The sequence below is a fragment of the Scardinius erythrophthalmus genome, assembly GCF_964197995.2.
Source record: "Scardinius erythrophthalmus genome assembly, chromosome: 13".
Classification (NCBI taxonomy): domain Eukaryota; kingdom Metazoa; phylum Chordata; class Actinopteri; order Cypriniformes; family Leuciscidae; genus Scardinius; species Scardinius erythrophthalmus.
In genome coordinates this window covers 38,075,731-38,098,068 of record NC_138233.1, presented here as the reverse complement: position 1 = coordinate 38,098,068, position 22,338 = coordinate 38,075,731, and the positions used below count along the sequence as shown (strand labels likewise).

Sequence of the window (22,338 nt, the reverse complement as noted above, 5' to 3'; positions counted from 1 at the left end):
GCATGATTTACCTTGATACACCTCATTTCAGTATTATTTACTATGATTTACAATGTTTCTAGCATGATTAACCACATTACTAGCAATTATGTGAAGTGTCAGTGCAAATGAGGTGATGAACACTGACAAAATATTATTGTGTTATAATAGTTAGTTATATACGTGATTTTTAGTGTGTGTCCAAGTATGAATGCAAAAGCACATGTAAAATATTTCATTATTAAGTTGAATGGCCAGCAGAGGGCACTAGAAGACCACTTATTGGCTCACTTTCACTTTAAACCAGTTTTCTGCACTAAAGCAAACCAGTTTTTCCATGTTAACTCAATGCATGCTTACACACACACACACACACACACACACACACACACACACACACACACACACACACACACACACATACACACACAGCATAGTTAACCATGATTTACCATGATATACCACGTTCTAGTATTATTTACCAGGAGATAAACGACAATCTAGTATTATTTACTTTGATTTACCATGTTTCTAGCCTGATTTATCACATTACTAGCAATTATTTGAAGTGTCAGTGCAAATAAAGTGATTAACACTGACAAAATATGATTGTGTTATAATAGTTATTGCTATATAAGTGATTTTTAGTGTGTATTCAAGTATAAATGCAAGCACATGTGGAAAAATTTAATTAATAAGTAGAAGGGCCAGCAGAGGGCAGTAGAAGACCACTTATTGGCTCACTTTCACTTTAAACCTCATGATTTTGACCAGTTTTCTGCACTAAAGCAAACCAGTGTTTCCATGTTAACTCAATAATGCATACTTGCTACATATGCTACACACAATAATGCTACACACACACACACACACACACACACACACACACACACACACACACACACACACACACACACACACACACACACACACACAAATGTTTCAGTGATATTGGTGTCACATTCACCTTCATCACATTCACCTTCTCTCTTCATCACATTCACCATCTGTCGTCATCACCTGCACCTGCTCCTCATCACCCTCCTCATCATCACCTGCACCTCATCATCATAACCGTCACCTGTTGTCCTTGTCTTGATCTGTGTATTTAAGTTCCCCTCTCATCCATTATCATTGTCGGTTATTGTTTGTGCACTAGCACTCTGTTATGTTTGTTTTCATGTTGGAAAATAAAACCTTTGTTATATTTGTACCACACACACACACACACACACACACACACACACACACACACACACACACACACACACACACACACACACACACACACACACACACACACACACACACACACACCATCATTTATCATGATTTACCATGGCTGATACCAATACCAATATGAGAAAATGACTATTTTAAACAGCAGGGGGCAGTAAAATACCACTTATTGGCTTAACATGCCATTAAATCATATCATTTTCACCTTTTTAACTGTTATAGAGGCAAATTTTGTCCGATCTGTCTGAAAATTTTCATGCTTGTTCAGGGTGATATTTCACACGTTCTGACTTGTTTTTAAGAAGGTCTGAGCATTGATTAAAGAGATATAGGCTTTCGGGGACACTTGGTAAAGGCCAGATTTTGAAGTGAACCTATTATAGCTATCCAAATGAAGTAGTTCAACTTTTTCTGACAATTATTGATCTAGTGAGTCCAGAGAATTGTATTGCACTAGTTTTGAACATTATGATATGAAAATTATATGATCAGACATGGAAAAGACCATTTACAGCCAATACAGGCAGTTTACCATAGGAAATATATGGTTTTAAAGCTTTTTAACAGTTATAGCGCCAACTATTGTCCAATCTCCATAAAATTTTGCAAGCTTGTTTGTGATGTTATGACACATATGCTCACCAATTTTTGTGAAGTTCTGAGTTTTCATTTAGGATTTATAGGCTTTTGAGTGTATTTTGCCACACCCATTTTATAAATGACCCTATTACAGCCATACAAATACAAAAGTTCAACTTTTTTTTGATAATTATTGATCTAGAGAGTCCATAGAATTGTCCTAGACTGGTCTGGTTCCGATCGGGCGAAAAACCAGGGACTAGTTCGCAAAAGTAGGTTTTTAACATATTCATGAATATTTAATGAACGGTTTGATTGACAGCAATGGTTCTAGAGGCAAAGTTGTTCAGCATGAGCAGATCTATCAAATGATATGCATTTTGTGACAATATATCTAACACCACGTGATTACAGAGCCATAAAACTCGTTAGCGCCAACTAGTGGCCGATTTCTTTCAAAATTCTTACAGACCTCTAGGGCCATGAGTCGAACATGCCCACCGAGTTTCGTTCCGATCGGCCTCCGTTAACCTTGTCTAATAGGTGCTCAACTTCATTGGCCAATGGCGGCCATGTTTTTTGAGATACACCAATGTCCTCATAGACATACATGGCACCTTGGACCAAGACACTGCATACCAATTTTCAAGTCAATCGGACTAACGGTCAGGTGGTTATAGCCTGTTTTATGTTTTTTTCATGTTATAGCGCCACCATGTGGCCAATCGCCACGATTTTTTTACCGTGTCCTCAGATTGACCTCTTACATACGTGTACCAAGTTTGGTGAAAATACCTCATTTACTTCTGGAGTTATAGCCATTTTAGTAAAATAGGCTCCGCCCACAACGTTAATTTTGCGCCCCCTAGCGACCCTGAATCGAAATTTCAACTTTTTTTCGATAATTATTGATCTTCAGTCTCCAGAGAACAATTCTGCACTGGTTTGGTTCCGATCGAGCAAAAAACCAGGGACTAGTTCGCAAAAGTAGGTTTTCGACAAAATTCAAAATGGCGGAAAATCTATCATGACGGAAATGAAATCGGAGATATACGTTTTGTTCGTCAGACGACCAGCTTTCCAATGATATAAGACACTTGTGTCTACGACATACGGTCCAGGAGTTATGACCACTTTCGCGCTTTTGGTTGTTATAGCGCCACCTATGGGCCAATCGAGGTCATAATTTGATAACCTCTCCTCGATTTTTGTACTACCATCTGGCAAAGTTTCAAAGCTCTAGCCCTTACGGTTTGGGCTGCACGATGCGTTTTACGGCAGAATAATAATAATAATAATAATAATTAAAGCTGCAAGCAGCATTTATCGGGGTTCAAGCATTTAAGGCCTTTAGGCACATAAGCATTTAAGACATTAAGATTTATTTAGAAAGCTTTTAACCACTGAAATAATAGATGGAAAAGTCCATTTACAGCCAATACAGGCAATTTACCATAGGAAATATGTGTTTTTTAAAGCTTTTTAACAGTTATAGCACCATCTATAGTCCGATCTCCATGAAATTTTGCATGCTTGTTAATGATGTTATGGCACATAAGCTCACCAATTTTCGTGAAGTTCTGAGTTTTTGTTTAGGATTTATAGGCTTTTGAGTGCATTTTGCCACGCCCATTTTCTTTATGACCCAATATACCCATGCGAAAAATGCAAAAGTTCAACTTTTTTTTGATAATTATTGATCTTGAGAGTCCATAGAATTGTCCTAGACTCGTTTGGTTCTGATCGGGCGAAAAACCTAGGACTAGTTCGCAAAAGTAGGTTTTTAACATAATTACGAATATTTAATGAACGGTTTGATTGACAGCAATGGTTCTTGAGGCAAAGTTGTTCAACAAGAGGAGATCTATCAAATGGTATGCATTTTGTGACAATAAGTGTAACACCACGTGATTACAGAGCCATAAAACTCGTTAGCGCCAACTAGTGGCCGATTTCTTTTAAAATTCTTACAGACCTCTAGGGCCATGAGTCGAACATGCCCACCGAGTTTCGTTCCGATAGGCCTCCGTTAACCTTGTCTAATAGGTGCTCAAACTTCATTGGCCGATGGCGGCCATGTTTTTTGAGATACACCAATGTCCTCATAGACATACATGGCACCTTGGACCAAGACACTGCATACCAATTTTCAAGTCAATCGGACTAACGGTCAGGTGGTTATAGCCTGTTTTATGTTTTTTTCATGTTATAGCGCCACCATGTGACCAATCGCCGCGATTTTTTTACCGTGACCTCATATTGACGTCTTACACATGTGTACCAGGTTTGGTTAAAATACCTCTTTTACTTCTGGAGTTATAGCCATTTTAGTAAAATAGGCTCCTCCCACAACGTTAATTTTGCACCCCCTAGCGACCGTGAATCGAAATTTCAACTTTTTTTTGATAATTATTGATATTCAGACTCCAGAGAACAATTCTGCACTGGTTTGGTTCCGATCGGGCAAAAAACCAGGGACTAGTTCGCAAAAGTAGATTTTCGACAAAATTCAAAATGGCGGAAAATCTATCATGGCGGAAATAAAATCGGAGATATACGTTTTGTTCGTCAGGCGTCCAGCTTTCCAATGATATAAGACACTTGAGTCTATGACTTACGGTCTAGGAGTTATGAGCAGTTTCGCGCTTTTGGTTGCTATAGCGCCACCTATGGGCCAATCGGGGTCATAATTTGATAACCTCTCCTCGATTTTTGTACTACCATATGGCAAAGTTTCAAAGCTCTAGCCCTTACGGTTTGGGCTGCACGATGCGTTTTACGGCAGAATAATAATAATAATAATAATAATAATTAAAGCTGCAAGCAGCATTTATCGGGGTTCAAGCAGTTAAGGCCTTTAAGGCATTTAAGCACAAAAGCATCAAAAGTTATTAAGATTTATTTAGCAAGCATGTAACCACTGACATAATAGATGGAAAAGACCATTTACAGCCAATACAGGCAATTTGCCATGGGATATATATGGTTTTAAAGCTTTTTAACAGTTATAGCGCCACCTATGGTCCGATCTCCATAAAATTGTTTACTGTGACCTCAAATTGAACCCATACACATGTGTACTGAGTTTGGTGAAGATATCTCATTTACTTCTTGAGTTATAGCCATTTGAGTAAAATAGGCTCCTCCCACAACGATTTGCCACATTCTAGAATTATTTAATATGATTCTAGCATGATTTACTATCATATGCCATGTTCCAGAATGATTTATTAGGATTCTAGCATGATTTACCTTGATACACCTCATTTCAGTATTATTTACTATGATTTACAATGTTTCTAGCATGATTAACCACATTACTAGCAATTATGTGAAGTGTCAGTGCAAATGAGGTGATGAACACTGACAAAATATTATTGTGTTATAATAGTTAGTTATATACGTGATTTTTAGTGTGTGTCCAAGTATGAATGCAAAAGCACATGTAAAATATTTCATTATTAAGTAGAATGGCCAGCAGAGGGCACTAGAAGACCACTTATTGGCTCACTTTCACTTTAAACCAGTTTTCTGCACTAAAGCAAACCAGTTTTTCCATGTTAACTCAATGCATGCTTACACACACACACACACACACACACACACACACACACACACACACACACACACACACACACACACACACACACAGCATAGTTAACCATGATTTACCATGATATACCACGTTCTAGTATTATTTACCAGGAGATAAACGACAATCTAGTATTATTTACTTTGATTTACCATGTTTCTAGCCTGATTTATCACATTACTAGCAATTATTTGAAGTGTCAGTGCAAATAAAGTGATTAACACTGACAAAATATGATTGTGTTATAATAGTTATTGCTATACAAGTGATTTTTTTAGTGTGTATTCAAGTATGAATGCAAGCACATGTTGAAATATTTCATTAATAAGTAGAATGGCCAGCAGAGGGCAGTAGAAGACCACTTATTGGCTCACTTTCACTTTAAACCAGTTTTCTGCACTAAAGCAAACCAGTTTATCCATGTTAACTCAATGCATGCTTACACACACACACACACACACACACACACACACAGCATAGTTAACCATGATTTACCATGATTTACCACATTACTAGCAATTATTTGAAGTGTCAGTGCAAATAAAGTGATTAACACTGACAAAATATGATTGTGTTATAATAGTTATTGCTATATAAGTGATTTTTAGTGTGTATTCAAGTATAAATGCAAGCACATGTGGAAAAATGTAATTAATAAGTAGAATGGCCAGCAGAGGGCAGTAGAAGACCACTTATTGGCTCACTTTCACTTTAAACCTCATGATTTTGACCAGTTTTCTGCACTAAAGCAAACCAGTGTTTCCATGTTAACTCAATAATGCATACTTGCTACATATGCTACACACAATAATGCTACACACACACACACACACACACACACACACACACACACACACACATACAAATGTTTCAGTGATATTGGTGTCACATTCACCTTCATCACATTCACCTTCTGTCTTCATCACATTCACCATCTGTCGTCATCACCTGCACCTGCTCCTCATCACCCTCCTCATCATCACCTGCTCCTCATCATCATAACCGTCACCTGTTGTCCTTGTCTTGATCTGTGTATTTAAGTTCCCCTCTCATCCATTATCATTGTCGGTTATTGTTTGTGCACTAGCACTCTGTTATGTTTGTTTTCATGTTGGAAAATAAAACCTTTGTTATATTTGTACCACACACACACACACACACACACACACACACACACACACACACACACACACACACACACACACACACACACACCATCATTTATCATGATTTACCATGGCTGATACCAATACCAATATGAGAAAATGACTATTTTAAACAGCAGGGGGCAGTAAAATACCACTTATTGGCTTAACATGCCATTAATTCATATCATTTTCACCTTTTTAACTGTTATAGAGGCAAATTTTGTCCGATCTGTCTGAAAATTTTCATGCTTGTTCAGGGTGATATTTCACACGTTCTGACTTGTTTTTAAGAAGGTCTGAGCATTGATTAAAGAGATATAGGCTTTCGGGGACACTTGGTAAAGGCCAGATTTTGAAGTGAACCTATTATAGCTATCCAAATGAAGTAGTTCAACTTTTTCTGACAATTATTGATCTAGTGAGTCCAGAGAATTGTATTGCACTAGTTTTGAACATTATGATATGAAAATTATATGATCAGAGATGGAAAAGACCATTTACAGCCAATACAGGCAGTTTACCATAGGAAATATATGATTTTAAAGCTTTTTAACAGTTATAGCGCCACCTATCGTCCGATCTCCATAGAATTTTTCATGCTTGTTAATGATGTTATGTCACATATGCTGACCAATTTTTGTGAAGTTCTGAGTTTTTATTTAGGATTTATAGGCTTTTTAATGTATTTTGACACGCCCATTTTATAAATGACCCTATTACAGCCATCCAAATGCAAAAGTTCAACTTTTTTTTGATAATTATTGATCTAGAGAGTCCAGAGAATTGTCCTAGACTCGTTTGGTTCCGATCGGGCAAAAAACCAGGGACTAGTTTGCAAAAGTAGGTTTTTAACATATTCGTGAATAATTAATAAACTGTTTGATTGACAGCAATGGTTCTAGAGGCAAAGTTGTTCAGGATAAGCAGATCTATCAAATGATATGCATTTTGTGATGATAAGTGTAACACCACGTGATTACAGAGCCATAAAACTCATTAGCGCCAACTAGTGGCCGATTTCTTTCAAAATTCTTACAGACCTCTAGGGCCATGAGCCGAACATGCCCATTGAGTTTCGTTCCGATCGGCCTCCGTTAACCTTGTCTAATAGGTGCTCAAAATTCATTGGCCGATGGCGGCCATGTTTTTTTAGATACGCCAATGTCCTCATACACGTACATGGCACCTTGGACCAAGACACTGCATACCAATTTTCAAGTCAATCGGACTAACGGTCAGGTGGTTATAGCCTGTTTTATGTTTTTTTCATATTATAGCGCCACCATGAGGCCAATCACCGCGATTTTTTTACTGTGACCTCAACTTGAGCTCTTACATATGTGTACCGAGTTTGGTGAAAATATCTCATTTCGTTCACGAGTTATAGCCATTTTCGTATAATTAGCTCCGCCTCCTGCGAACGTTTTGATACCCCTTAGCAACCGTGGATCGAAATTTTACATTTTTTTCGATAATTATTGATCTTCAGACTCCTGTGAATATTTCTGCACTGGTTTGGTTCCGATCGGGCGAAAAACCAGGGACTAGTTCGCAAAAGTAGGTTTTGGACATAATCCAAAATGGCGGGAAAATTTGCATACCGGAAATGAAATCCTTGAGGCCTTTTTTGTTCGGCTTGACCCAAGGATTCCAAAGATATAAGACACTTGAGTCTGTGACAAAGGGTTGATGAGATTTAAGCAAAAATATGCCATTTTTTTGTTTTTTGCACTGTAGCGCCACCTATTGGCCAATCTAGCTCATATTCTCTGAACCTCTCCTCGATTTTTGTACTACCTTCTGGCCAAGTTTCAAGTCTCTAGCACTTACGGTTTAGGCTGCACGATGCGTTTTACGGCAGAATAATAATAATAATAATAAAAATCAGCACAATTACAATAGGGTTTCAGCATTTCATGCTTGAACCCCTAAAAATCAGTACAATTACAATAGGGTTTCAGCACTTCGTGCTTGAACCCCTAATAAAAATCAGCACAATTACAATAGGGTTTCAGCACTTCGTGCTTGAACCCCTAATAATAATAATAATAATAATAATAAAAATCAGTACAATTACAATAGGGTTTCAGCACTTCGTGCTTGAACCCCTAAAAATCAGGACAATTACAATAGGGTTTCAGCACTTCGTGCTTGAACCCCTAAAAATCAGCACAATTACAATAGGGTTTCAGCACTTCGTGCTTGAACCCCTAAAAATCAGGACAATTACAAAAGGGTTTCAGCACTTCGTGCTTGAACCCCTAATAAAAATCAGTACAATTACAATAGGGTTTCAGCACTTCGTGCTTGAACCCCTAAATATTAAACATTTTGAATATGGTCCAGGCAATATGTGCATTTGTACTAAACAACAGATTTTGCAGTAAACAACATATAGATCATCTTCGTTGTGTTAAAATTTAAAATGACAAAACTCAACCCAGTCTCTTTTTGTTAAATTTCAGTTGTATCAATATTAGCCATTATAAAAGTATAAGTAAAAGGTATAAGAAGCTATACAAATAAAGCAAACAATTCAGTCAAACACACAAAGTCAGCGCTCGATCTAGTCTAACAATACAACAGTAAAGTTAAATAGTTTATAAAGTTATGAAACTTCCCCTCAGCAAAAACGTTTGGCCAGGGAACAAATTATAGTTTCACAAAACCAAAAATCGCCCGTTGGATATAGACAAGACGAATTATATCTCATGTTTAACCACTACAGAGACCCCAGGGTCAGCGGCGAACGACTAGCCGAGGAAAAGCTGTTCCAGGCAGGGTACATGCGCCGTGCGCCCGGTCATCATCGCTGGATCTCACAACTGGATAAAATTTTCATAAATCTTTAAATAAACCACAGATTTGAGCTTTAAATAACTACATTCTCGCCTGAAAAACTCTTAAAACTACATTTCATGATACAGAAACCGTAGTATTATATTTCAACTGTGTTAAAAAATGGCGCTTCTTATGTTGTCATTCTCCTTGGCCCAGCCATTATTATTATTATTCTGCCGTAAAACGCATCGTGCAGCCCAAACCGTAAGTGCTGGAGACTTGAAACTTTGCCAGATGGTAGTACAAAATCGAGGAAAGGTTGACAAAGTATGACCCCGATTGGCCAATAGGTGGCGCTATAGCAAGCAAAAGTATGAAATCGCTAATAACTCCTAGACGGTTTGTCATAGAATCAAGTGTCTTATATCACTGTAATCCTTGGCTCAAGACGGTCAAAACGTATATCTCCGATTTCATTTCCGCCTAGGAAAATTTTCCGCCATTTTGAATTTTGTCAAAAACCTACTTTTGCAAACTAGTCCTAGGTTTTTCGTCCGATCGGAACCAAACCAGTGCAGAAATGTTCTCTGGAGTCTGAATATCAATAATTATCGAAAAAATGTTTAAATTTGATTCACGGTTGCTAAGGGGCGCCAAAATGTTAGTTGTGGGAGGAGCCTATTTGACTAAAACGGCTATAACTCGAGAAGTAAACTAGGTATCTTCACCAAACTCGGTACACATGTGTAATAGTTCAATTTGAGGTCACAGTAAAAAAAACGCAACGATTGAACACTAGGTGGCGCTATAACTTGAAAAAAAACATGAAAAGGGCTATAAACACCTGACCATTTGTCCGATTGACTTGAAAATTGGTATGCTGTGTCTTGGTCCAAGGTGCCATGTATGCCTATGAGGACATGGACGTATCTCAAAAAACATGGCCGCCATCGGCCAATGAAGTTTGAGCACCTATTAGACAAGGTTAACGGAGGCTGATCGGAACGAAACTGGATGGGCATGTTCGACTCATGGCCCAAGAGGTCTGTAAGAATTTTGAAAGAAATCGGCCACTAGTTGGCGCTAACGAGTTTTTCCGTCTCTGTGATCACGTGGTGTTGCATACATCCAAAAAATATGCATATCAGTTGATAGATCTCCTCATACTGAACAACTTTGCCTCAAGAACCATTGCTGTCAATCAAACCGTTCATTTAATATTCGCAAACATGTTAAAAACCTACTTTTGCGAACTAGTCCTAGGATTTTTGCCCGATCGGAACCAAACCAGTCTAGGACAATTCTCTGGACTCTCTAGATCAATAATTATCAAAAAAAAGTTTAACTTTTGCATTTGGATGGCTATAATAGGGTCATTTATAAAATGGGCGTGGCAAAATACACTAAAAAGCCTATAAATCCTAAATGAAAACTCAAAACTTCACAAAAATTGGTGAGCATATCGTCGCATCACGCCGCGTATCTCCCGCCCTGTGGAGGCATCTCGCGGTCTAAGCGTCTCTGGAAGCTCAGCATTGGATAGCCGAATAACTCTGTGAGGTAAAGTATCAGCAAACGTTTGTTTTGACAACTGTTCAAGTTTATTATATATTCGCAATATATTTACAACTGTTATTTACCAGTAAATGGTCTAGACGAAGTAATTGTCACTGTTTATTGTGGAGATGTAAACGCACGGGCCTGTTAACTTAAGCAATACTTTTAAGGTAGTCTAATATTTTTCTGACTAATAAATTACTGACACAGTAAAGGGTAGATTTAAATAAAGAATAACGAAAAAAAAAGAACAAATGAAATTTAAATAAAGAAAAATGACATTTAATTAAAGAAAGAAAAAACGAAAATTAAAGAAAAAAACGAAATTTAAATAAAGAAAAACGAAATTTAAATAAAGAAAAACGAAATTAAGTTAAATTAAAAACGAGATTAATTTAGACTGATAACGGGTAAAAAGGCTAATAGCCTACATGTTGGGTCCGTGTACTTTTTCGTCCATTCATTATTCTATTTCGGAATGAAAGATGAAATGTAAAAAAAAGGGTGCAGCTTGTTTTTTGTTTTTTTTTGTTTAAAAGAAAAAAAAAACAGAAATGGCTATTTTTTTTGTACATAGCATAGCCTACTTTGTTGTGATTTTTAGTATCATAATGATTAATAAATGCAAGCACAATTATCCGTGAACTTGATTTGAAGCCTTTCAACTTGTGTGTGTGCAAAATTCAGAATTAAATGAATGTGCAGCAATTTGTACAAATAGAGTCTGTAGGTCTACTATATTGTTGAAAGTATGAAAAGTGAACAGCACGAGTAACAGGATGCACAATTTGAGACGGATCAGACATGATTTTGACCACTTCATTAAGTTTGGTTTTGTAGAAAGCCTTTCTTTAAAGTGAATTTCGTTTTGTATAAATTGTATCTTAATTTTAATCAATTTTTCATCAGCCGATTGCCTGGAGTGGATTTAATAAATAAGAGGCAAATATATAGCAGACAATATAATCATGGAGGCGCCCGCGCGGTCACTTGCATTGCACGTTAACTGGAGCTCATCTCATCCTAACTTAACGAAACTCAGTGTATGCCTCACACAGACATGAGAAAGACATCAAATACACATAGCTTGAAAAGTCTTTTAACGAAATAATTCAAAACGAAAAGAAAAAGGCTACTCTCTGATTATGTATGATTATATGATCATAGCCTAGCCTATTTTGTGAATTGTTCATTCCCGGTTGGCACACATTTTGCCTTTACAAAAGTGCCGCACTAGGCAATTGCCTAGTTCGCCTATATGGACACGCCGGCCCTGGGGTCAGCAATGAGTGTATTGATTCATTGTCCCTTCATAGTTTGCAAGAGACATTTAATAAACTGAGCGTATTTAATAAACTGAGACGTAGGCTATTTAATAAACTGAGCGTAGCCTATTCATCTGTCAATATGAAACGCGACTTGGCCATTCTAATTATTGATCGGAAGAACGCGTATCGACCACCGTTACTGTAAAATATGCACGTATGTCCATTTAAACTCGATTTTGGTCAAATGTCGATTATATCATTACACTGGCAATAATATGGTTACATTTAAAGATGCTGTACCAAGTATGACAACGCTACGTTCAACTGATTTTGAAATTAGGTGTTTTTTTCACTTCCTGAAAAGTAACCGTTTTGGACATACGTGAGTTTCATCGGGCAGCGACGATATGTAACATAACATCATTAACAAGCATGCCAGATTTTATGGACATCGGTCCAAAGGTGGCGCTATAACTGTTAAAAAGCTTTAAAACCATATATTTCCTATGGTAAATTGCCTGTATTGAGTGTAAATGGTGTTTTCCATCTATTATGTCAGTGGTTAGATGCTTGCTAAATAAAACTTGATAACTTTTATGCTTAAAAACCCTTAAAGGCCTTAATAGCTTGAACCCCGATAAATGCTGCTTGCAGCTTTAATTTTCATTGTTTTTGGACCGCTTTGGTTGTTTAAATGAAGCCTTGTTTCAAACGGGTGTAACTAACGTGGCTAGCGTTGCTAACAGAAGATTAACTAAAACATGAAATAAAGTGAAAATTTTAGACGTTCAAATGGCTGCGTTTTGATAAGGTGTAGTCTTATTACAGATTGGCTTGCACCTAATTTACTAGGCTACATATAACCGATATAGTTATATGTAGCCTACATAAACAAACTATGGTTTTACTAGAAAAGTGCTTTATGTGGGTTAAATCTCAATGTTGCGTGTTAAACTGGTATGTTTGTGATAGAATGATAACTGTACATTATAGCATACTGCCCAAAAGATACAGAGTGTGATATACAGTGTTTTATTTTTAGAGTTTATTGATGGGAAGATGGATCCGTACTGGGACCAGGAGAGGACCCGGCCCTTTCATGGGCCCTTGTTTCAACAACAAGCCAACCCAGCGGCTGGTTATTACTTGGACCAGGGGCTCATGATCTCGGTTAACTTGGTGTGCATTGAAAGCAAAGGTGAGATACTAATGCACATGCACTGTTATTAAACCCTGAGGGCTGTGCTAACATCTTTCTTTCTTTTTCTTTTCTGATTCAGATATCAGCCAGGTGGGAGCCACTGCCCCACTGCTTTCACACACCCCACTGCCTGCCACTGCCTCACTTGTCGTCAACAAGACTTTCTTGAAGCTGGCCAGGAGGTCCAAGAAGCTGCTGTGGGAGGATATCACTGGCAAGCTGAGCCACCATTTCAAGCAGACCTTTGTGCAAGACAAGGTGGCTCGCAAATGGAACACGTTGGTGGAGGCCTACAAAAAAGTAAAGGACAAAAATTCGTCCACAGGGAGGGGCCCTAGTAAAATTCAGTTTTTTGCTGAGATGGATGACCTCTTGGGAGGTCACCATGATATCGTCTTCCCTGTTGTGGGAACAACCATGGGCCTGGATGTGCGCAGGCCAGATGCACTACAGGTCAATGTGTCTGCACCAGACATCTCACCTGCACAGTCCACTAGCGCATCCTCACCTGTGCGTCTGACCAATTCCCCCTCTCCAGCTCCATCCAGCCCTCCGTCCTCCTGTGTTCATCATCCCACTGTTACCACCATGCCCCCTGACACCCCAAGGAGGCCACGCAAGCGCCAGAGGGAGGATGAGCTGTTGGCATAGGTTAGGGAGTCCAAGGCAGCCTCCCAAGCGGCCTCCCAAAAACGCCACGCTGAGACCCTGGCACAAATGAAGAAATCCCAGGAGGGATTCCAGAGGTTGCTTGCCCAGATGGTGGAGAAGATGTACAATTATTATTTTTATTCTCATGTTAATGTATGTTGGTGTGGGTTGAATTGTTTACATGCCGTTATAGTTTATTTATTTAATACATTTTTGTCAGTGGCCCAGATTGCCAGGATGCCATTTGTGAATGACCACAAAAAAAGAAAACAAAGCACAGTTCAATTGTGTATGGTCAGCACTTGAAGGATGGCTCTGTGCGTCGCTGACTGGGAAGCATAACATTTATCAGATATCTCTCTGAAGCTGTTCTGGTTGGCCATGTACCAGAGAAACACGAGGACCTTTTTGGGAACAGGCAAGGGGGGGAAGTCCATGGCTGTGTTCGCTGTGCAGGCCCCCCTCCTGAAGCAGTCGAAGGAGCTGCTCAAACCTGGCTTTTCTGATCAGGAAATGATGGGCAGATGTATTGTCATCCATATCCTGCATTATCTCCCACTCCATTCCAGACTTGAGGACTATCTGCTGTCTGGACAGCAGCACAGCTGATATCACAGCCCTACGCGAATGAGAAAAAGAAATAGAGGTTAAAAAAAACTGCCGTTAATACATGTCTTTTAACTCGTGTAACAGTGCGTCTACTACTTTTCGCTGCGTTCGCCAGCAAAGTTTGCATCTCGCACAAGTTGCCAAAATCATGCATGAAACATTACCTTTAGCTTTTAAGTGCATCTATTTATGACAAAAAGCGTTCTGTAGAAGAGCAACACTGCAAGGAGTTCAATATCACCTTTAGCGACGTCATCACTGTTTGTTTTAGCCCATTTCCTGCTAGCTGGTGTGCTAGCTAAAATGATCTACTATAACGTGGCTCAAACTTGACCAAACATACTGAAATATGAGCATACCTTCTGCATCTTGTGTCATAGTCTTCCTGGAGTTCTTCCTCTGTGTGGTGTAGGTGAAGCACATACTTTGAGCACGTGGTACTCAGCCAGTGCTACCATAGAAACAGCTTTCCGGGTGGCGTCCATGTTTTTTCTCAGACTCGGACGCGCAAAACATACCAGAACGCTTGAAGTGACCATCTTAGTCATATCCGAGGGCCGAGTCGGTTCGTTGACAATTATAATACACCATTATCTTTCTAGTATGCTGGCATTTTATAATCCATCTTGAGATAATGGCGACAGTTCTCATGCTGGAACCAAACTTTGGAATGAACTCCCACTTTCTGTAAGGTCAGTAAAGTCACTACAGAAATTTAAGGCCATGTTTAAAGCACATCTTTTAAGACTTCATGATGGGTGTTTTATCATTACCTTGTCTGTTTTGTTTCTTTATCATTACCTTGTCTTTTTTTGTTTGTTTTTTGTTTTCTCTGTTGTTTTGTTTCTTTATCATTACCTTGTCTTTTTTTGTTTGTTTTTTGTTTTCTCTGTTATTTGCGTTTAGTTATTGTGAACCACTTTGGGCAACAGCTGTTGCAGTATAAAAATGAATCTCTTCAAGCAAATTAATATGAAAAAAATAAAGAGACTTACTAAAGTATGAGATTTATTTGTTAAACAGGAAAAACCATCCCATACATCAATGGTAAAAATCACACCATTAACTGCATGCATGGCCATATTCTTTATGGCCAGGAGGACCCTTCAGGGCCAGGACATGGGGCATCAGGGTGCGTTTTTTTGGCAGTTTTCATCACATACTGCAGGCTTTTCTGCATCAGACGCAGGCGTCACTGGAGGACCCCCCTTTGGGCCAGGACATGGGGCATCAGGGTGAGTTTTTTGGCAGTTTTCTTCACATACTGCATCAGACGCAGGCACCACTGGAGGACCCCCCTTTGGGCCAGGACATTGACCATCAGGGTGAGTTTTTTGGCAGTTTTCTTCACATACTGCATCAGACGCAGGCACCACTGGAGGACCCCCCTTTGGGCCAGGACATTGACCATCAGGGTGAGTTTTTTGGCAGTTTTCATCACATACTGCAGGCTCTTCTGCATCAGACGCAGGCACCACTGGAGGACCCCCCTTTGGGCCAGGACATTGACCATCAGGGTGAGTTTTTTGGCAGTTTTCATCACATACTGCAGGCTTTTCTGCATCAGACGCAGGCACCACTGGAGGACCCCCCTTTGGGCCAGGACATTGACCATCAGGGTGAGTTTTTTGGCAGTTTTCTTCACATACTGCATCAGACGCAGGCACCACTGGAGGACCCCCCTTTGGGCCAGGACATTGACCATCAGGGTGAGTTTTTTGGCAGTTTTCATCACATACTGCAGGCTCTTCTGCATCAGACGCAGGCACCACTGGAGGACCCCCCTTTGGGCCAGGACATTGACCATCAGGGTGAGTTTTTTGGCAGTTTTCATCACATACTGCAGGCTTTTCTGCATCAGACGCAGGCACCACTGGATGACCCCCCTTTGGGCCAGGACATTGACCATCAGGGTGAGTTTTTTGGCAGTTTTCATCACATACTGCAGGCTTTTCTGCATCAGACGCAGGCACCACTGGAGGACCCCCCTTTGGGCCAGGACATTGACCATCAGGGTGAGTTTTTTGGCAGTTTTCAGCACATACTGCAGGCTTTGCTGGTTCGGCCCCAAGCTGCACTGTAGGCTTTGCTGGTTCAGCTGCAGGTGTCACTGCATGGATTCAGATATTCAGCTTTAGTCAGTCCATTTAGCAACATTCAGTCTTAGATGTACAGCACAAAACACGCAAAGCATGACCAGCAAGTTGTACTTACAGAATTTTATTTCAAGTATTATTCATCTATTAAATTTGTAAAGCAATCCTGTGCTTGAAACTGTATGTGGTTCATAAGTTTAATATTACAGCTAATTGTACTGTACATCATATTTTGTAAGGCATTTATTTATGCATTTCTTCAGGCAGTGTAATAAAGCTAAAAGATCTTCTCACCTACGACTCCAGTGTGGTTTGTGCTCAAACATGCAGACAGACACAATAAAACAACACTCAACGAGCAGTACACTCGAGCTGTCATCCTCTCGACCTGTTATCTCACAATTAACTCTACTGGAAACAGCGCTGAATTAGTCAGAAGTTACAGTAAGGCACACAAAGCAACACTGAAAACATGTGCTGCTGAATCCCTTAACATAAATTGCTGTCCAAAGATTTATAGATCCAAGGAAGTCTGGGTAACTCCAACCCTGATGAAACTCACCTGCGTGTAGCTTTCTAGTAGCCTAATCTTTAAGACCTTGATTAGCTTGTTCAGGTGTGTTTGATTAGGTTTGGAGGAGTGGAGCACAGCGGTCATGCCAGATGACATAATTAGAAGATTGAGTGTTTCTATGGCAACACTATCAATGACAAAATGGTCAGGTGGTACAATGATCACATGGTACAAGTCGGAGCTTTCTGGAAATTCCACGTTTACAATTTGTTGTTATGAATAACCTCTTACACCTAAACTCTACTGAAAGTGGATCTCTACTGGCATAAATCTGCGTAGAATATGAAGAGGCACAGCAAACACAGACACAGGGGCATGTCTAGAATTGGAAACTGAATTAATTGTGACTAACAACAGTGTTTCAAGCAACTAGGGAATACAGCCATTCTTATATCAACGCCACTTTTTTTCAAATATGTATATATATATATATATATATATATATATATAAACTCTTTGGAAATGATATAGCCAACTCCCGTAACGCATGCTTTTCAAAGTTGCCGAACAGACCCGGCAAGAAAGAAAGATAACCTTTCGATTCTACAAAGAACCAAAATTGAGAACTTCATGAGCAATAGAGGTGGCAGTGACATCCAGAAAGTAAAATCTGACAAATGTATGGGGGAAGTCCAGCTTGCCGCTGCACAAATATCTCATACCGAAATCCTCTTGAACAATGCCCTGAGGTAGCCATACCCCTTGTAGAATGAGCCCTTAAGCCCACTGGGGAATGAAGACCCATAGAAGTACAGGTCAATTCAATCGTCAGTCTCCACCATCCACTGGGAAAGGCGCTGCGAGGAGATCGGCTTATAAGATCGGCCCATGAAACGAATAACTGAACATTCTTCCTGAACAATCGTGTCCTGTTTACATAATGCCGTAACGCTTGTACAGAACACAAAGTGTGCAATTTCTGCTCCTCTGAAAAAAAAAATGGAGGGGGGTAAAATTAGGGCTGCGTATCGAGTTAGATTCGGCACTGACCGAATTGACTCGATACCATTGAGTATCAAAAAACGGCTTACCGTTCATACCAAATCTCAGTACCTAAGGGGTCAATCTCGTTAATATCTGTGAGCCAAAAATCATGCAGCATGATTGGCTTTGGCGAGGCATCAAGGAAAAACACTAGTTCACTCAGGGCGGTTACAGCTAGAGACGTGGCTCACATGTGAGGGTGTAGTATGTAAGCCTCCCAATCAACCCGTGTAAAAGATGTGCTTTGTGACAATACACTTGAGAACTTGTGATTGTGCCCATCAGACCACATTCTTTTGGTGGATGAGTATTCTGCACTGTCAGTAATCCAAGGAACATTGTGTGTTGAGGGGGATCTGAACTGGGCTGAACACAACTTAGAACCATTTGCCCACCCGAATTCCACATCCTCCACTTCTATGCAGGTGGGGAAACAAATGTGGTGGAATTGTGAGAGGAATTTATCCCTGCCCCCGATGCTCCAGAGATTTAGCCACAGTGACCTCTCAGAGTGGTAAGAGGAACTAATAGGTTCAGTGGCTTTGGCCACATTCAAATAAATTGACATTGGATGGTTAGCGGACTTGGACTTTGCAGCCGCCGGGAATGACTGCTTTCCCCCCCCCCTGGACTGGTGGAACAGGACTTTGTCAGGAAAACATCACAAAGGTTAAAAGGAATGCTACGTTAATCCCCAGTCACTGATGAATCAAGTGAAAAGAAGACCTGGTCTTTTCAGCTTGCCACTATAAATTGCTCTTTTTCTGCACTAAACTAGTGAATTTTGCCAAGATATATTCAGAGATGATAGACAAGATGTTATAGAATAATAATTTAATAAAAACCCAATTTTGACACAACTGACATTGGATCTATTTTTAGATCTTACTGAAAACGTACCAGCGTGACATCTGACGGGTTTTCCAGGATCGTATCACATATGGTATGCTGGTGTGGTATGGAGGCAGATCGGCAGCTGATAAAAAGGCTTTGCAGAGAGTACTAAAGACTGCACAGAACATTACAAATCAACAGCTACCTGCCCTGGATGACATTTTCACCTCTCATTCTCTCCAGAAAACACACAACATTCTGAAGGACCCGTATCACCCAGCCCATCATTTATTTGAACTGCTGCCATCCGGAAAACGCTACAGGTCTATCAAATCACACACAACGTGATTTATGAACAGCTTCTATTCCAAAGCTATCACGATAATGACCTATGAACTGAAAACACATCCCCAAAATCAGCACAACACATTCTTGACATACAAGACAATTTATGTGAAATAACACTATGAGCACTTTATTTCTTAATGTGCTATATGGCCTTTGATTGCAATATGTACTTAACTATTCTTAATTGTATACGTTGGAAAGTCTAAAAATGTTGCTGTATGTAAAATTGTACAATGGCAATAAAGAAATCTATCTATCTATTAGACTACTTTGTGGCAAGCTTTATACGTGCGCTTGAGCGTGGGGTGTATATTCCGCCCCCCAGTGGCCTATAGGAGTCTTTGAGTCTGTAAAAAAAAGGCAACACTTTTTTTGAATTCTTTTTTGTTTTGTTTTTTACATAACTTTTACATACATGCTACTGACATATTATTGTAGCAGAGTTTGTGCTAAATACAGTGTAATAAGATTTTAGCCATGAAAATGTCACAAGTAACAGAAATAAGAACGGCATTCCGACTAGGAAGACAGACGTTGCCTAGCAACACGCACCAACAGATTTCAACCCTTTCCTCAGATTTCCCAGCTCGGAAGTCAGACAACCATGAGGACACCGAGCAAGAATTCTGATACGGAATCCAAGATGGCTGCGCCCTGTGTGACTTGTAAGTATGAATTGTTTTTATTGTTTTTGGACCGCTTTGGTTGTTTAACCCTCTGGAGTCTGAGCGGTTTTCTGGGCCTTTGAGATGTTCTGACATGCCCTGACATTTGTGCTTTTTTCAGTTGCTTATAAACATATTAATGGCAAAGGTGTAAATTCACTCTATAAAGCACAAACAGGGCTACCATAATATGTGAGCCACGTGTATGTACATGTTTTAATTTTTGAGAGAATAATGTTTATGCGTGGATATTGAAAAAACTAAAAACTAAAATTTCTGAAATAAGGCCACAAAACACATAGTAAATATGTGTCAATAAGACTTTTGACCAATGGATGTCGTCGCCTATAGTTTTTTCTTCAAAATTATGTGAAAATAGTCTTGCTTTATCGTTCAAATAAAACCATACATTGATTTAAATTGATGTAAAACAGGTTTTGCTTGGAAAGCCAATATGCGAGGGGGCGTGAACGAGGAGTGGTTTTCACCTGAATTACCACCCACTCTGCATAATGATGAGCCATTCACACAGGTGTGAAACTGGCTGAGCCACAATGCTTGGACAAAAGATATTTAGAAGAAGACTTATATTGACCATTTAAGATTTTGCTTACATCTATCTTGTACATATGTTGTGCTATTTTATTAAAAAGGTTACAATTACAACAATAATTACAATTTCAACAATATTTCAAGTGTACTCTTTCTTTGTAAAAAAAAGAAAGATTATAGGCCTACATTTTATCTATGTATTCATTACTTTGAATATAGCCAACATTGGAAGAGCTAACATCTTAGTTGATGACTTTATTTTTGACAAAAATATTAGGCTATTTTATATATAGAAATTGCTAAACAAAAGCTTATTTGACGAGGCAGTATATTCTACAGTAAAAACTGTACCCAAATCTACTAAACAAAATGTTGTCTTTCATATTTCGCCTGACTGTAAAGTTGTTTTCATGAAATATTAGGGCATATAAATGTTAATTTGCAGTTTACGTTGCTTATACAAATAGCCAACATTTTATTTCAACATATTTCAGTCGATTTTTACTCATCTCAGTATAGCAATACAGTTTGCTAAAACATCATCATTCGTTGACGATAGGCTTATTTACTTTAAATCCAGGAAAGTTGTTAATGAAAAAAATATTAAAATTAAGATACAATTGATACAAAACGAAATTCGTTTTAAAGAAAGGATTTGTACTTTTTGTTTTGAGGTCTCTGTGAAAGTTTGAAAGTCTTTTAGTGTTTTTTTTAGAGCTCGCGTCCATAATGGAGAAAAAACAGAGCGCATGCCGTTCATTCGTCAATAAACAGAAACCCGAGAAGGAAAAACTTACTAGTATTCCTCAGCTCGTATTCCTCGTATTCCTCATTATTCCTCACAGCGCTGCAAGACGGTGTAAGCAAGTAATGTTCTGAATAAACTTGTGTTTTGGTTTTCTCGAGCTGATGGGGGCGTTCACAGGATTGCGCGGATTACCTCAGCCATTTGCGTTTGAATAGCGTGCGCTCTCCGTGGGCGGAGTCACATTACATTTGAATTAGCTCTAATTAGGTCGACTGGAATCGCTCTCTTTTAATTCAGATTTCACAAGATGAGAATATTTGTTTTTTATATAAATTACTTCATTTAAAAGAAGAGATTTCAAGCTTCATAAAGACATATATCACGTGTATGTGTGAGAAGTATTCACTGAGTTATGGTTCATTTTCGGACGCGTTTCAGAATGGACTACACGGACAGAGAGAAGGCAGAACTCGCTTCGTGTTTATTTTTCTTTATTTGTCGAAAAGCACAACACTATGTTTTTATTGTGAGTATACACAAAAATAATACACATTTAACAGAATCGATTGATGTATAGAACTCCTATGGAAAATCAAAGTCAACAGAGTATTCATGAGTTTCTTTTACACTGATAAAAAAAAAGCGAGCTGGTATCGCCGGCGATACCGTCGACCTCAGGGGGTTAAATGAAGCCTTGTTTCAAACGGGTGTAACTAACGTGGCTAGCGTTGCTAACAGAAGATGAACTAAAACATGAAATAAAGTGAAAATTTTAGACGTTCAAATGGCTGCGTTTTGATAAGGTGTAGTCTTATTACAGATTGGCTTGCACCTAATTTACTAGGCTACATATAACCGATATAGTTATATGTAGCCTACATAAACAAACTATGGTTTTACTAGAAAAGTGCTTTATGTGGGTTAAATCTCAAT

At 39.0% G+C, this 22,338-nt stretch overlaps 1 protein-coding gene across 2 annotated transcripts; it reads right to left on the bottom strand.

Annotated features, from left to right (window-relative positions):
* Nucleotides 1-15,599: 15,599 nt before the first annotated feature.
* Nucleotides 15,600-17,268, bottom strand: LOC308700604 (uncharacterized protein). Of its 2 annotated transcripts, XM_081382289.1 has the most exons (3): nt 16,995-17,266; nt 16,581-16,714; nt 15,600-16,477 (listed from the first exon to the last, which is right to left on the bottom strand). In XM_081382289.1, the coding sequence occupies exons 1-3, from the start codon at nt 17,077-17,079 to the stop codon at nt 15,797-15,799; spliced, it is 900 nt and encodes a 299-aa protein (XP_081238415.1). In that variant the 5' UTR covers nt 17,080-17,266; the 3' UTR covers nt 15,600-15,796. The 2 variants fall into 2 exon arrangements, with proteins under 2 accessions (XP_081238415.1, XP_081238416.1); XM_081382290.1 differs by having other exon boundaries at nt 15,600-16,714; nt 16,995-17,268.
* Between the last annotated feature and the right edge of the window lie 5,070 nt (nt 17,269-22,338).